We start from the raw sequence: 14,707 nt of genomic DNA, 5'->3' as shown, positions 1-14,707 counted from the left end.
GGACTTCTGAGCCAAAGGTCATTAATTTGTAGCAGAGAACTTCGCCTGCTTTTCGCCGGCCTAACTCTCAAAGTCGATTGTCAGAATTCGGTCTCTATCGTTCAATATGGCGGCGAAGAATGTCCTGCTGCTGATTGCAGATGACCTCGGTAAACAGCTGGGCTGCTACGGAAATTCTTACACCAAAACTCCAAACATCGACAAGCTTGCCTCCGAAGGTGTCAAATTTGACAACGCCTTCGCCAGCACTGCTTCATGCAGCGGAAGTCGTTCCACCATCTACACTGGGCTGCACACTCACCAAAACGGACAATATGGCCTCAACAGTGGAAAACACCATTTCATGACTTTTGATCACATCGAGTCTGGTCCTGCTCTTCTGGCCAAAAACGGCGTCAGAACTGGCATCATTGGCAAAGTCCACGTGGGGCCCGATGCTGTTTATCCATGGGAGTGGCGAGCGGAGAGTCTGACAAGGGATGTTTGGTGGTCTGCTCAGCGAGCCAAGGAATTCCTTGAGGCTTCTCGGAAAGACGGCAGACCATTTGTGTTGACCGTTGGATATCACGATCCTCATCGAGATCGCACTCGTGGGGGCTTTGGCAACGATGAGCCTGTCGATGATCGGATCCAAAGCGTCAAGTACCGTCCTGAGGATATGGTTGTTCCTGGATTTCTATCGGATACCCCTGGAGCCAGAAAGGAGTTGGCGGAATACGCTGAGGCTATTAGCCGCTTGGATCAGGGAGTTGGCTTTATACTCAAGGAACTGGAAGTTGCTGGGTTTGCGAAGGACACACTCGTCATCTTTATGAGTGACAACGGACCTCCGTTCATGAACTCAAAGACGACCTTGTACGATGCAGGAGTTCGATTGCCACTCATCATACAGCAGCCAGGCTCAAAACCTTCTGTTAACACAAACCTGGTGTCGTACGTCGATATCCTTCCTACCATCCTGGACTGGACGCTGGGTCAAGCTTCACAAGAAGCCAAGAAACAGCTATCTGGCCGCTCGTTTCTTCAAGTTCTCCATGAAGTCAAGGATCTTGCTGATTGGGATCACGTCTTTGGGTCTCACACCTTTCATGAATCAACCAACTACTGGCCCACCCGCTTCATTCGAACCCGCCGATACAAGTACCACCGCAACATTGCATGGAGATTGGATTTCCCCTTCGCAAACGACATTTATGGGTCGTTGACTTGGGAAGATATCCGGAACGCAGAGGAGAGCCCAAAGAAGATTGGGCAGAGGAACCTCAAAGATTACTTTTTCCGCCCAGCTGAAGAACTCTATGACTTGGAAAATGACCCCCAGGAGGTCAGCAACCTAGCCAAGAGTCCTGACCATCGAGAGGTATTGGAAGAGCTGAGGAGCAGGCTGGAAGATTGGCAACGAAGGACAAACGACCCTTGGCTTTACCGGGATGGAATCTCTATTCTGCTGAACAAGCATCATCTTGATGCCGGCCTGGAAGTCCCGGACAAGTGGGATCTGGATATTGAGCACCCTGAAACAAACAGAGGTGATGTGCCAAAGTACAAGAACTTGCCTTTTGGCATAGCTGGAGCTAGAGATTAGTTGTACCTGCGTTTATTGAACTGCTGAACATCACTATAACGAACATCGTTAAGGGGCGCTTCATCCTGGAAATCCATCGTGGAGAACGAATGGACCAGATAGTCTATCGATTCATTGGCATAATTTTTGGTATAACTGTCTTGAGTATCGAAGACCTCATATCATATGGTACAATGCACCCGTGTTTCCCCTTTTTGAAGTCCCATTGAGTCTGGAAGAGAAGGCCTTTGTTGTACAAAATCAAGACTCACTGGCATTTTCTTCAAACCCCGCCCCCCCCCCCCCCCCCCGTCCACATTGAGCCAGTCCACCACAGGCAGCCATAAGCGTACAGGAAGATGATCAGTCTTGCTCAAAATGTCAGGGACGTTGCATACGGGACTCGGCCACCGGGGAGTCGGGGCTTAGGTTCTACCCTAGCGATGATTATAGATCATGCCCAGCTCAGACTTGGTTCATGGCGAATGCTACCTATCTCCGATACGCCCCTAGCATCAAGAACGCTCTGGCGTGATGTCTTATTGGTGGAATATTTCTTCAGTTCTCAACGCCGAGAGGTGCTCGATCATCAGAATGGCGAAATTTACGCTTCTAGATACGCATACCCAAACAAGCCATCCTAGAAAGAACCCCAGAGGTTCCCAGAAACCTGTATCTCTACAACACTCCTAAATCCGAAGGTTTACTCCACAAAGCTGTGCATCTTCGGAGCGTCTTTCTAGATGCGGAAGCGAGTGTTGGGGGTGGCCAGTGGAACCTCATCCACCCCCGTAATGTCGTGATGGCTTTTCGGATCATCGGTGCCGAGCACTAAGAAACAACAAGCTTGAATTGGTGGCTTTCTTTTAGCCTGGAGACCGATTGCAGATTGACAGCGGTAGTGGCGCCGCTTTGAATGGTCACATCATCTGTACGCCGCAGCACGTTGAAGTGAGGCTCTTTATCTTTGCAGAGCAGGTTGGGAAACAGGTGTAACTCGATTCCCTCAAGTGGACGCAGAGGTGTATATAACAAAAGAGATGGCTGCTTTTCAAGACGAAACACAACAAGCTTATTTCTCACTTTAATCAACTTTCGGATCAACATTACAGCCATCAGAGGCTTGTGGTCCACAATGAGTGGCCCAAATCACGTTGATGAGGTCTTCAAGACCCCATCTTTTACAGTCGATGCCTCCAAAGATGCATGGACCGATCTAGCAGAACCTCAAGACACGAGCAGAAACATCGGCTTCTGGGAAGCGCTGACTCGTCACAACAAACCCGCCGACCTCGACGCCATCGCCACCGAGCGAAGCGTTTTCGACGATCCCGTCCTCGCACCGTTTTATCAGCCGCCTCCCGAGTATGAAAACTTTCATCGCTTCGACCCAAGCGAAAGATGGACATACCGCGAGGAACGAGCTGTTAGGCGAAAGACGGATCTCAAGATTTTTGTCTGGATTCTTGTCATGTTCTTTGGTCTCAACATCGATCGAGGCAATCTCGGCAATGCTGCTGCTGATAATCTGCTTGATGATCTCAATATCAACACCAACGACTACAATAACGCGCAGAATATGTACCGCGTTGGCTTCCTTATTGCTGAAATTCCATCTCAGATGGTCGGCAAGTGGCTTGGCCCAGATCGCTGGATTCCTGTGCAGATCATCCTCTGGAGTCTTGCTTCTGGCGGACAATTCTTTATGCACAACCGCGCTGGCTTTTTCGCCTGTCGATTCTTCATTGGACTCTTCATGGGTGGTTTCATTCCTGATTCCATTCTGTATCTCTCTTACTTTTACAAGAAGACCGAGATGCCCATCCGCCTTGCTTTGTTCTGGTTTGTCGACTCTATGTCTGGCGTCGTTGCCTCATTCATGGCCTATGGCATCCTGCACATGCGTGGTGTTGCTGGTAGAGCAGGCTGGCGATGGTTGTTCCTCTTGGAAGCGCTAGTCAGTTTGGTCATCGGTGTTCTGAGCTTCCTCTTCCTCGTTCCCGGACCTACACAAACCAAGACGTGGTGGAATCCTGCCGGGTACTATACCGAACGCGAAGAGAAAATCATCGTCAACCGCGTCCTTCGTGACGATCCATCCAAGTCTGGCATGCACAACCGAGAGCCAATCACAGCTGGTATGCTTTGGAAGAGTCTCAAGGACTACGATCTCTGGCCCGTCTACGCCATTGGCATTCTTTTCGAGATCCCTACTTCGCCTCCAAAGACCTACCTCACCCTTTCTCTAAAGGCTCTTGGCTTCAGCACTTTCAATACGACTCTTCTTACCATTCCTGCGACGGTCTTTGCGGCAATCAACATGCTCTGGATCACATTCCTGACTGAAAAGTTCCACCAGATCGCTTTGTTCGGTCTGCTTGCTCAACTCTGGGTCCTGCCTCTGCTCATCGTGGAATACACCTCAGTCCAAAGTTTATCGCACTGGGCCCAATACGCCCTGGCATTCCTCATCATCGGTCAGCCATCCGTCCATGCAGCTCAAGTCGGCTGGTGCTCTCGCCTTTCCAACTCGGTCCGAACTCGAGCCATCAGCGCTGCTTTGTACAATATCACGATCCAATTGTCCGGAATCGCATCTTCCAACATTTACCGTGAGGACGATAAGCCCCTCTATCACCGTGGAAACAAAAACTTGGTAGCAATCACTGTCGGAACAATCTTCGCGTATGCCTTTGCTAAGGGATACTACACTTACCGCAACAAGTCCAAGAGGAGCAAGTGGAATAGTCTGTCGACCCAGGAGAAGGCAAACTATCTGAACAACACGAATGACCAGGGAAATAAGCGCTTGGACTTTTTCTTTGATAGGTGAGTCAACTGGCATGTCCCTACACTATCTGATCAAAAGCTAAAACACAGCAGTTAAGTGGGAGCATTAGTCGGTCTGATGGATTTACTAGAATGACACTTGTGGGGAGGAGAGCTTTGACAGCTCTGAGCTCTTGTAGGGTCTTCCAGAGGTCATGACCTAGTTTGTGGGCCCTAGAGTTAGAAGGGGTAGTCAAGAAATTATCAGGGCCAAGAATGCCTTGCTTCGGGTCCCTAACGACCTTCCTTATACATGCTTTCGTAGACGGCATTACGTGATATTATTCTACTCCGTGGCTGCTGGTTACCCTGCATCCCAAGAGGAGTTGACCCCTAAGCCTCGTTGCGAAGCGCAACCGTGACAGACATGCTCTGTGTCGCTTTAAGAAGCACAGAAACTCTCACAGCCAGTAGTACACTCCTTGACTACTCAGTGACGCGAGAGACATGATGAGACAAATACATGCGCATGTCGCTACATTATTGGTGGCTGATCTCGAACATGTCATGGAACTGAAACGGGCCGTGCCGTTTCCACTCGATAGATGGAATGTATCCATACAATCTTCTCAAAGGCCAGGGATCGTAGAGTCTCCATTATTTCGTCCTTGCAAACTCATCCAAGTACTGAGTGCTAAGGCCTCGGGACAGGTGCACCCTATCTCCGAGATCTACCGGGCTCCCTCAGTCTCTTTTTCGGGTTCCTAGCGACATTCATCCCCCACCAAATCACTTCTGTCTCGGGATGGGGATGTTGCACGTCGACACGGAAACGGAGGTCCCCTAGTGTTACCACATTGTGCTGTACTACTACCACAAGGTGTCGTGGTTGGCGAGTGAACGGCCACAAGGGGCACACCGAGATGCGAAGCATCGGAACCTCGGCGCGGCAGTTTCGGATCTTCGTCAAAGTCTAGCTCATAGTTGTGTCGGAGCTGTTGTGCAGATACCCATCTGCGAGTGGTGTTGTCATTGTGCTACGCTTAGGCAGGGACTGCCACACCTTCAAACTACTGTGGTTCAGGAGATTGAAAAGTCATCATGTCGTCCCAGATGCTCGTACTCCGATGAGGGGAGGCGGGACGCCTGCCGAGTTGTACTGCATCTGGTGGCTTTTGCAATTCCGCAGTTCGAGTGCGATGCTCGAGAGTGCGGGGGTTACCTGGTGGCTTGCCATACCTTTGCGTGGGACAAGCGGTTCACTATCCCTTTGACCCAGAGATATTGAACAGCACAGGAATGACTATTTGAAACCCCTAGCCTAGGAAACTGACACTGATTCAGTCTCAGAGATATCGTTTCGATTCAAGACAGCCAATGATAACCAGCTCTTAGCCATATTCTCGTAAGAGATGCCTCAATATGAACGAACTGTAGACATTAATGATTAATATTCAAAGTTACGAAAAACGGCGACGTGCAGTTGTCTCTGCGTAACATCTGCTGTGCCCGTCATATGTGGACCACCTCCCTCCATCCACCAACACTCTTCGTCGCAGGAATGTCTTTCTACTACTTCCTTCTTTGTGCGCCTGCCTCGAAATTGTGATCTAGGAAAATGGTGAAGCTGCACTGCGGGGACGGGTACACACTTCGGTCCGACTGTCCTCGGGCTCTTGCCTTTTCGCAACCATCTTGGTCTGCTTGAGGAGTTTGATCACAGACACAGTCGTCAGTCTTCAGTCCGACGGAACGATGATCCCGAGGCATGGAACTGCCATGGTTGTTGTAACGAACTTTATTAGTATATATAGCCATCTCCGTCAGTCCTCCATGTCTTCACTCTTCACTACTCACTACTCACTACTCCATCATCTCATCAAGCAAACAACTTGCCCACCAAACTCAATCATCATGAAGTTCTCCACTGCTGCAATCCTCAGCCTTGCCACTGGCGCCATTGCCATGCCGTGGTCTACTCAGCCTCGAAGCTCTCATGGCGAGATCACGTTAGTCCCTTACCTTCTCTCCCCCGTGGCCATGTCACCGTTCCAACCCTTTGCTAGGGCTTGTTGGCATGGCTTGTTCTCCATCCCGAAGCTAATAGACTTGTTTAGACTTCGAGTCAAGGTTGGCGAGTCGCCTGCGAAGGCCCGGCTGACCAAGCAGGATATTTGCTGGCTTCTTTGCGCCTCGGAGGAGATCCAATGCCCCGAAGGATGGGTATGACACTCCATGATGATTTAGATTGGGGCATACTGCTAACAGGCATGTAGCACTCCAGCCAGCAAGGTGACTGCTGGACTTGCTGCCGAGGCTACGAGGACCTTGGCCTGTGAGATGATGCTCGTTACACTTGAGCGAACGCGCTCCGTAGCTCTTCTCAATGGGAACATAGAGATAGAGCGTTTTTAGCATGGCCATGTCTCTCATTTGCTTTCTGGTCATGGACATGGGATCATAGGAGTTGGACACTGCTCGTGCATCAAGGTCCCTCCTCAGCTTGTAGTAGGCATAGGTCCTCTTCTCTGCAAGGGACTATCACTTGTTAGCTATTAAACCACACGCTCATTAAACTTTTGGGGGTGACGTGAATGAACTGCTTTTATTTTGCTACATTGGTACCTACCAAATCGTGATTGTCGAGCGTGGTGACCCCCGGGGCCGTCCAACGTCGGGCTAATATTAGAGGGTTCAGTACACCCAGGTCAGAGAGCAACGCCGCGCCTCTACCACTGAAATTACCCAAGTTGTACTCCTCAAGCGCCAGTGCATATCCTCATGCTGAGTGCCTACAGAAAGAACATCAAGTCAACCACCTCAGGGAGCCTTCCCACAGCCGTCATAAGTCATCTGGGTCTTTACGAGAGTGAACAACCATAGTCAGTTTAAATAATGCAATTAAAAATGTAAATAGCTATGTTCTAAGACTATAGAAAAGTGACAGAAAGAGTACACAGAGGGTGAAATATGAAGGCTTGCAATTACACTGTCTCCAAGCTTTCACTCCACTCATTCGTACATCCTCACGTATGGAACGTGAACCATGGGATAATGAGTGTCATGGGGCCCGAAGGGACACTTCCAGTAGACCCGGTGCGAGTTGGACAACTTGCTCAGGCCTTCAGCCTTGTACGGAGTCTTGGTGATCTTTGTGCAGGGCATGTCCATGTGCAGAGTAGTCCATCGCTGGTAAGGTGTAGTGCCAGTCTCCATTCTCCAGCGTCCGTTTGTGAGAGAAAAGTCCTTGAGCTGGAAGTCGACGGCACGAATGAGCCAGAAGTAGACCTTGACGGCATCGGCTAGGGCTTCGTTGAGGTGGCCCTGGATGGAAATGAGCCCGTTGCGCACATACACGCCGTATTGGTCGTTGCCAAACTCTTCCTGGTGGTCCCTCTCCCAATTAATCTCAACCATGCTGGTAATAAGATCATAAAGGTTCTCTGATTCCGCAAGATATTGGCTGACAAACGACTTTAGAGGGCCGAGCTCAGTAGTGACCTTCTTGGCAGTGGTTGGCATTCCCTGCACGACAGGCATGAACTTGAAGATGTCCTTGGCAACTTTGATCTCGTTGTTCCTGATCTTGCTGACCAACTCGTTGGGTGTTGGGACCTTGGCCCAGTTTGACATGAGTGTGTTCACGTCGCCCGATAGACTAGTGACCGTGTCCTTGTGGCTAGCAAGGGGCTGCCTAGCCTGGATGAGACTATAAGTCATACTCATCACATTGTCGACATTTCCCATGAACTTTTGAATATGAAAACGATTGCCCTCGCAGTAGTTGAGCTCGCCGCAAATGTAGTGTCTGTAGTTGTTGAGGGTCGACTCGATGTCATAGAAGGCTTCAGTGACATTGCTTGTTTGGTTCAGAACGTAACCAGTGGACTTTTCAAGTCCAACGAGAGCATCTCTCCAGCGGATTGTGACGGGGATGATGGGGACGAGGAGGGTTCGGTATGTGGCGAAGAGGTAGTTTTTGAAGACGGTGTGAATCAGGTTGTAGTCGCAGACGCCCGTAACACGGCAGGGATGGATGACCATAATCATGGCCCGGAAAGTCGAAATCTCAAGCTGGACTACTGTTAGTGACCAATTGACCTAGACGATGGATAGCGATACATACATCAGCGCCAAGGGCGACAGCCCAGCCGTTTGCCTTGAGTTTGTTCACGGTAGACACCCTGTTGTGTCCATACTTGAGGCCTCCATTGGTGTTGCACTAGACCGAATTAGCAAGAAAGTATTGGAGAGGGAGAGAGAGAGAGCCATACCTTTTGCAAATCCTGGGCCTGTTCGAGGTAGTTTTCGTTGGCCAAGTCAAAGTTACCCAATGAAGAAGACGTAAACTTTCCCTGGTTGTTCAAGGTGCGCAGCTTCTGGAAGCAGTTACAGATGGGACCCCTGGCCTTGAGGAACTTGTCTCCGAGGGTCTTGCCTAGGACTTGACGGATCTTGTTGCAGACGTTGATCTTGACGTAGGTGATCTGGAGGCCCGTAGCGACGTTCTTGGTGAAGACATCCTTGCCTACAAACGTGAGCATGCGGTTGCCAATGTGGTTGAAGAGGTCTTACCCTTTACGCATTGGCTTTTTTTTTTGCATGTCCTCTTGGGATTTGCCTTTGTGGGACACTTGACGGTGACCGTCTTCTTGGTCTTGCACGGGTTGTCCTGTCCCATAGGTGTTAGTAGATGCTCATCGTATCATTTATCCCCGCTACGTTAGAAACATACCTTTGTGAACGTTTTTTTCGTCCTGATGACCTTGACACCGTTGGGAACCGTGATAGTCGCCTTGCAACCCGAGTTGGCGCTACCGGTGCAGATGTCGTTCAAACTGCTCTGTGCGGAGACGACATCCCCGAGCAGCATCAAGGGCATCAAAACAAGTGAGAACTTCATCTTGCTGGCACCTGTCTGAAGACGTTGAGAAATTGCCGTACCATCCCACAAAAATCTCAGGGACAACTCAAGTCTTATCCCCAAGCGAGGTAGCCACCAGATCCAGCGAGCTGAACATCGTGGCGCATATAGCACGCCGCCACGATAAGCACAGAATCAATAGTCTCCCAATGGCCGGCCAGCCCTGTAAGGCGGAATACGCCCACAAGAGGGAACATCAAGCGAAACGAGGGCTGCTAGAGATTAATGGCGTTTTAACCGCCAGTCTAGGCACAGGTTCCTACCCCTAGACCCAGACCTCAACGCCACAGTTGGTTTTTAGTCCCCAAGAAGTCAGAAAAGGGAGCAAAAACGTTGGTCATGCTTCGGTGAACAAAAGCTTGGCAGTGTCAAATGCCAAGACGGCTGAGGGTCTATCGAGGGCCGAGACCACAACTACCGTACCGTCAAGACCCAGGTTCAGCTGGCCATGTTCCCTTTAAACACAGAAATCACCGCATGATGCGCCTGGTTAAACACTTTTGAAGCCATAATAAGCATAATAAGCTTAAAAACAAACCCATGACACATGGCGGAATCAACTCACCCTCTGCCCTTTTCTCCCCCTTTGCTAGGGCAAGCCACATGCTTCGTGGCTGAACCAGGCTTTCTCAAGCGCCTAACCGAGGATAAAGATAATTTCCGAATTTTTCTGTTCTCCTGTTTTACGATGTGCCTCTCGGCCGACGAATAAATAAACTTCAGTGTCGGTTTGCGCCGTTCCCGGGTTTGTGGAAAGTGCATATCTGACATATGTGCCCCTGTCGATTGGCTGCGGCGTGTGCCTGGCGTTGTTGTCAATGGGCAGACTCCGTGCTGTGTACGAGTCGCCGGATTGGGTATTCTGCTGATGGTGGTGTGCTGCCAGGTGCCGGTAAGCTGCAGGAATAAAACAGCTCTTAGAAGATGTTGTGTTGACTAACCTCATTCATCTTGCAGGCCTACCCTCGTAAATCGCCCTGTGAAGGGCACCGAGCAGAGTGAAGAAGGAAAGGCAAGCCACGGTGTCTCACTTTCTGAGTGATATGACTCAAGGATCAAGCCAATGTTGCATTGGCTGGAATGCAGCTTGCACAAAACCGTACCCAGACGGTGGAGTGAAAACACTTTCTCCCTGAAAGGCAAGTCGACAGCTGAACACGCTCAATGACAAGGCAGACTTGAGCCCATTCTCGGATGGAACACAGGTCCTTCTAAACCTTAATGTCCGTCTGATGACGGACATTTGAATCGTTTCCGCTGCCCCAGTCCTCCAAGTCTCCACGACATCCCTGCCATGTCTGGGGGGCAAAGATGCGCCAGGATACTCACTGGGGACTCTGCGCTAATCTCGGCACTCGGTTAGAGACTGGGGTAGTCTGGACTCGTAGCCAGAGTTGAGTGGATTGACCTGGTTTGGTCCTTTTCGTTGGGTAGTCTATGAGAATCCTGACCGGGCAAAATGAGCTTCTTGTTTCATCGCCGAGGATATCACAACTGTCGAAACAGTTTGTAACTCTTAAACACCAGCATCAACCATCCAGTCTAGACAATTGTTAGATACTCTACCGCCAAGGTTCTTACTCCTGTCACAGTCACAAGAGTCAAGTACTTTGTGCACTGCTCCCTGCTTTATCCACGCTTGCAAGCATCATCGACTTTCAACTCTGTCTTCTGGCCTAGTTATCCCATCAAGGGCCGAGCTTCAGCAATATCAAGAACCACAATATCATCATAGCATCATATCTCAATGCTAACATGCTGACATTCTTTTGGTCTTTCTGCTCCCTGCAGTAGACGAATACATATCTACACGCCGAAATGAACGTAAGGAACCCAATTCAGGAGCCCTGCCTCCAAGTCCTCTTCGTCATCCGAATACAGGAATTTGGGTTTTCTGGTCAACACAGTCCCGCCGTCATCTCTCACATCCGAACTCGTATCTACTCCCTCGTCGGAAGTCCTGTCACTTCTCGACCGTCTCCTAGCCTTTCGAAATTCTATCAAATTTCCGAGAGAACTATCCCGGAGTTCTCGACTCGCCTTGTGCAGCCCGCGAGACACCGACTCGTCGTTCATCTTGCTATTTTCCTTGACTCCATATGTGATACTCGCCATCTCGACACAAAACTTGTCGTCAACGTCCCACAGTGTCCCTATGACATTCCTAAGCCCCGCCAGTTGGCAAGCGCTGATCAAGTGGATGCTCTCATCGATGAAAGACTCGTCCAGGATCTGACCAGTTCCACAGGCAGACAAGTACGCCAGAAACGGCGAGGATATATGGAGGTTGATGTCCAGAAGATCCGCAACACGTAGAGGGTTGGCACCCCCGTCGTCGAGAAACAGGTGACTGTGGAGAGGGTTATAGTAGTTTGTTGAGCAATTGCCTGCGAAATGAAAGATCTTGCACTTCTGCAGACATTCCTTGAGTTTCTCCTTCTCCCGAGTGGGTTCTACAGGTGTCAGTTCCATTTTCCCGCAGATCTTTCGGAGCTCTGCTACTTCTTGCGTCGCAAAGCGTAGTCGATCCTGTCCTGGAGTGTTCTCCACTGCGACGAGCACGGCCATGGATGATGATCTTGATGGAGCTGCTATACGATGAAACGACCTTATCGAGGGCAGTCTCTCCAAGCCCTTGTCTGTGACGACCTGCTGCGTGAAGAGGAAATTTGCTCAGGGGACCGGTAGGAATCCACCAGATACGCGGCCACTTCTCCCCAGCAGGCGTACGATTGAGCCCAAGGGCTTCAAGAGTCGGTTCCGCCACTGTATCCCATAGCCACTCAAGAATCTGGTGATTGCCGAGGTCTGTTTTCTTGGCTTTCTTTGTAATCTCCTCCCTAGTCAAACTTAATAAGGGTAAAACCCGTGTTTAATCCTCAACAAGGAGTGCATCACAGCGATACTTGCTAACATTGATAATAACAAGTAGACCATCCACCGCCGCACCTTGAATCTCAGATTCGCTAGGCAGCCCCAGAAAGCTTAAAAAGTCTGGCAGTGCTCGGATATTCTCAACTAGCTCATCAAATTCTCTCCCCATCTTGTAACGTTAGTCGCCCCGAGAAAGACTATCCTCATCATCACTATCAAATTCATCTCCCACCAACTCATCCCGCAGACGAACAAATTCATTCGCCATGTCCGGATAACGATCCTGCAATTGCATGATGTCAACTCTCATAGCTTCAATCGACTCGGCCAACACGCCTCGGCCTTGCTCAAGCAGATTCAATGCAGCAAGGCATCCCTTCTCAGCGAACAATGCCGCCGCCACACCGTCAGAAGCCACTTCGGCCATAAGACCGAGAAGATGTTGTTTATCCTCACTGTTAAGGGACCTTAGAGCAAGGTTGGGCATCCGTTGGAAGACAAACTCTGCAGCCTCGAATGCATGCTGCCAGTGTGCATGAGTGAGGCAAACCTGCAGCATGGTGGCCCCGGCAGTCAAGTGATCAAGGAGAGACGCATTTGGTTGGCACATGGCAGAACGAAAACAGCCAAGCGCCCTCTCAAAGTCAGAAAGTTGTTCATTTCTTTCATAGCGATTTACTATCATATTTCCCAGGTTGCACAGATATGTAACTCGTTCCGGATGGTTATCTGGCGCTGTCTCGAGGACATGCTCAAAGATCTTTGTCGCCTCGTCAAAATCGGCGGCAGGTCCACGGATCAGCTCCTTGTCCCAAAGATGACAGGCAAGATCATGGAGCCACTTTGTTCGGAACTTATGAGCCTTTGGCGTTATCTCGATAGCCTTCCTCAGCAGTTTGATGGTTTCATCCAGATCGGCAACGTCTTTAAAAGTGTAATATCTTTCGACAAGTCGTGCAGCGTGATTCCCCAACCACCTCGAACGGTCCGGGTGGCCACTTGGGGTGTTTTCCGCTATTTCCTTGGAGATTTTGAACGCCTCTTCGCTGTCACTCGCTGTGCCGACTCTCGCGTATCTCATGCTTAGCAGACGGGCCAGAGTGTTCTGAAGCGCTGGTCGTCGCCCATCGTCGGGTAGTGCTATGCTGATAGCTCTCCTTTGTATCCGGATTGCTTCTTCGAGATAGACCAAAGCTCCGGACCTGGAATATCGAGTCGCGAGTATGGTCCCGAGGTTATTGAGTAGCAGGGATTTCTGTGGGTTGCTGTCTGATGTCTGGTTGACTGCACGTCTTCTCGCATCTAGTGCTTCGTCAAAGTCTGCCGCGTCGCCCGTTAGACGGTATCTGTCCATCAAAATGCTAGAGAGAATGTCCAGTTCGTCTTCAAGGGGCCTCCTCCTCCTAGGTGATTTTGAGCCGATTGCTTCTCGTGCTATCAAAACAGCATTTTCCAAATCCTGGAAATTGCCAGTCGCCTGGAATCTCTCCTGAAGCCGACTCGCCAGGTCAATGACGAAGTGAGAGTGAGGTCCAACCTCGTTGGCTCGATCTGCCTCGATTGTTTGCTTTGCAATTTCAATTGCTTGCTCAAGATCTTCCATGTCTCCGGCCGCGTAGTACCTGTCAAGGAAATTTGCCCCGAGGTTTTGTAGATAGATAGCTCGGGAAATGCTATCAGAGGTCGCCTCGACAGTCTGTCTGGCCAAGTCGATAGCTTCCTCAATGTCATCCATCTCTTGAGTTCTTGAATGTCTGTCACCAAGACAGGTCCCCAGAGAGTGTAAGCGGTCCGTCCGATCCGGACCCTCTGGACTCAGAGCCACCGCATGCCTTAACACTTGAACCGCTTCGTCCAGGTGTTCTGAATGCCCAAAGTTGGTATAGCTGTCATGAAGACGATCCCCGAGCCGACGGAAAATCCCAGCTTTATCTGGACCATCCAGAGTTGCGTCGAGTTCCTGCTTGATGAATCTAATGGAATCGGCCAGATCAGATTCATCCCCAGCGTTTTCATAACGACTGTAGAGATAAACTGCAAGGGATTCCACACATTTTGCTCGGTCGGACTCATTTGCAGCTTCATCAGACGATGTTTGTCTTGCGAGATGAATACATTCATTGATATCAGAGGGCTCTTCGTAATCAAGGTGTCTTCTGTAGAGAAGTCGCCGAAGTTGACGAGAAAGCTTGTGTCGATCCGCTACGCAGTCGGTAAATGCCAGCCTGGCGGATTGGATATCTTCGTCCAAACTGGACATGACTTTCTGTCTCTGCGAAACCCTTTGGATCGCAACTCAAGCTTTTCCTAAAAGATAGAAAAGCTGCGCAATAAAGGTGAAGGGCGTGATGGTCCTCTGCATCCGGCCCGAGTTAGGCAGAGTGGGTGGTGGACTTGAAAAGTTAACCGTAGTATTTAAGCACCCATGCTGCAAAGAACATAACTAATACCTCAAAAGGTAAGACATTCTAAAAAAGCTTATAATTACCTTATTCATATCTCACAGCCCTGCTTGCTTCGCAAATTGGTTCGCCTAAACGAGAGGTTATCAGTTTGTGAAGGACCAGAGAATTTGT

At 49.9% G+C, this 14,707-nt stretch overlaps 4 protein-coding genes across 4 annotated transcripts; 2 read left to right on the top strand and 2 right to left on the bottom strand.

Annotated features, from left to right (window-relative positions):
* Positions 1-106: 106 nt before the first annotated feature.
* On the top strand, positions 107-1,585 carry NECHADRAFT_44955 (uncharacterized protein; the record flags this gene model as incomplete). The annotated part of the gene is made up of 1 exon (XM_003049405.1): positions 107-1,585. One exon carries the CDS (start codon positions 107-109, stop codon positions 1,583-1,585), a length of 1,479 nt encoding a protein of 492 aa, XP_003049451.1.
* Positions 1,586-2,699: 1,114 nt separating this feature from the next.
* On the top strand, positions 2,700-4,397 carry NECHADRAFT_82836 (uncharacterized protein; the record flags this gene model as incomplete). Its single annotated transcript, XM_003049404.1, has 1 exon — positions 2,700-4,397. One exon carries the CDS (start codon positions 2,700-2,702, stop codon positions 4,395-4,397), a length of 1,698 nt encoding a protein of 565 aa, XP_003049450.1.
* A 2,948-nt stretch (positions 4,398-7,345) lies between these two features.
* Positions 7,346-9,236, bottom strand: NECHADRAFT_82835 (uncharacterized protein; the record flags this gene model as incomplete). Its single annotated transcript, XM_003049165.1, has 4 exons — positions 7,346-8,434; positions 8,608-8,861; positions 8,909-9,005; positions 9,069-9,236. The coding sequence occupies 4 exons, from the start codon at positions 9,234-9,236 to the stop codon at positions 7,346-7,348; spliced, it is 1,608 nt and encodes a 535-aa protein (XP_003049211.1).
* A 1,827-nt stretch (positions 9,237-11,063) lies between these two features.
* Positions 11,064-14,391, bottom strand: NECHADRAFT_95040 (uncharacterized protein; the record flags this gene model as incomplete). The annotated part of the gene is made up of 7 exons (XM_003049164.1): positions 11,064-11,835; positions 11,866-11,896; positions 11,940-12,106; positions 12,164-12,300; positions 12,364-13,492; positions 13,669-13,940; positions 13,972-14,391. 7 exons carry the CDS (start codon positions 14,389-14,391, stop codon positions 11,064-11,066), a joined length of 2,928 nt encoding a protein of 975 aa, XP_003049210.1.
* Positions 14,392-14,707: the final 316 nt, after the last annotated feature.

The sequence above is a fragment of the Fusarium vanettenii genome, assembly GCF_000151355.1.
Source record: "Fusarium vanettenii 77-13-4 chromosome 7 genomic scaffold NECHAsca_9_chr7_10_0, whole genome shotgun sequence".
NCBI classification, from domain to species: domain Eukaryota; kingdom Fungi; phylum Ascomycota; class Sordariomycetes; order Hypocreales; family Nectriaceae; genus Fusarium; species Fusarium vanettenii.
Note: the sequence above shows the minus strand (reverse complement) of the source record. Positions and strands in the feature narration are given on the sequence as shown.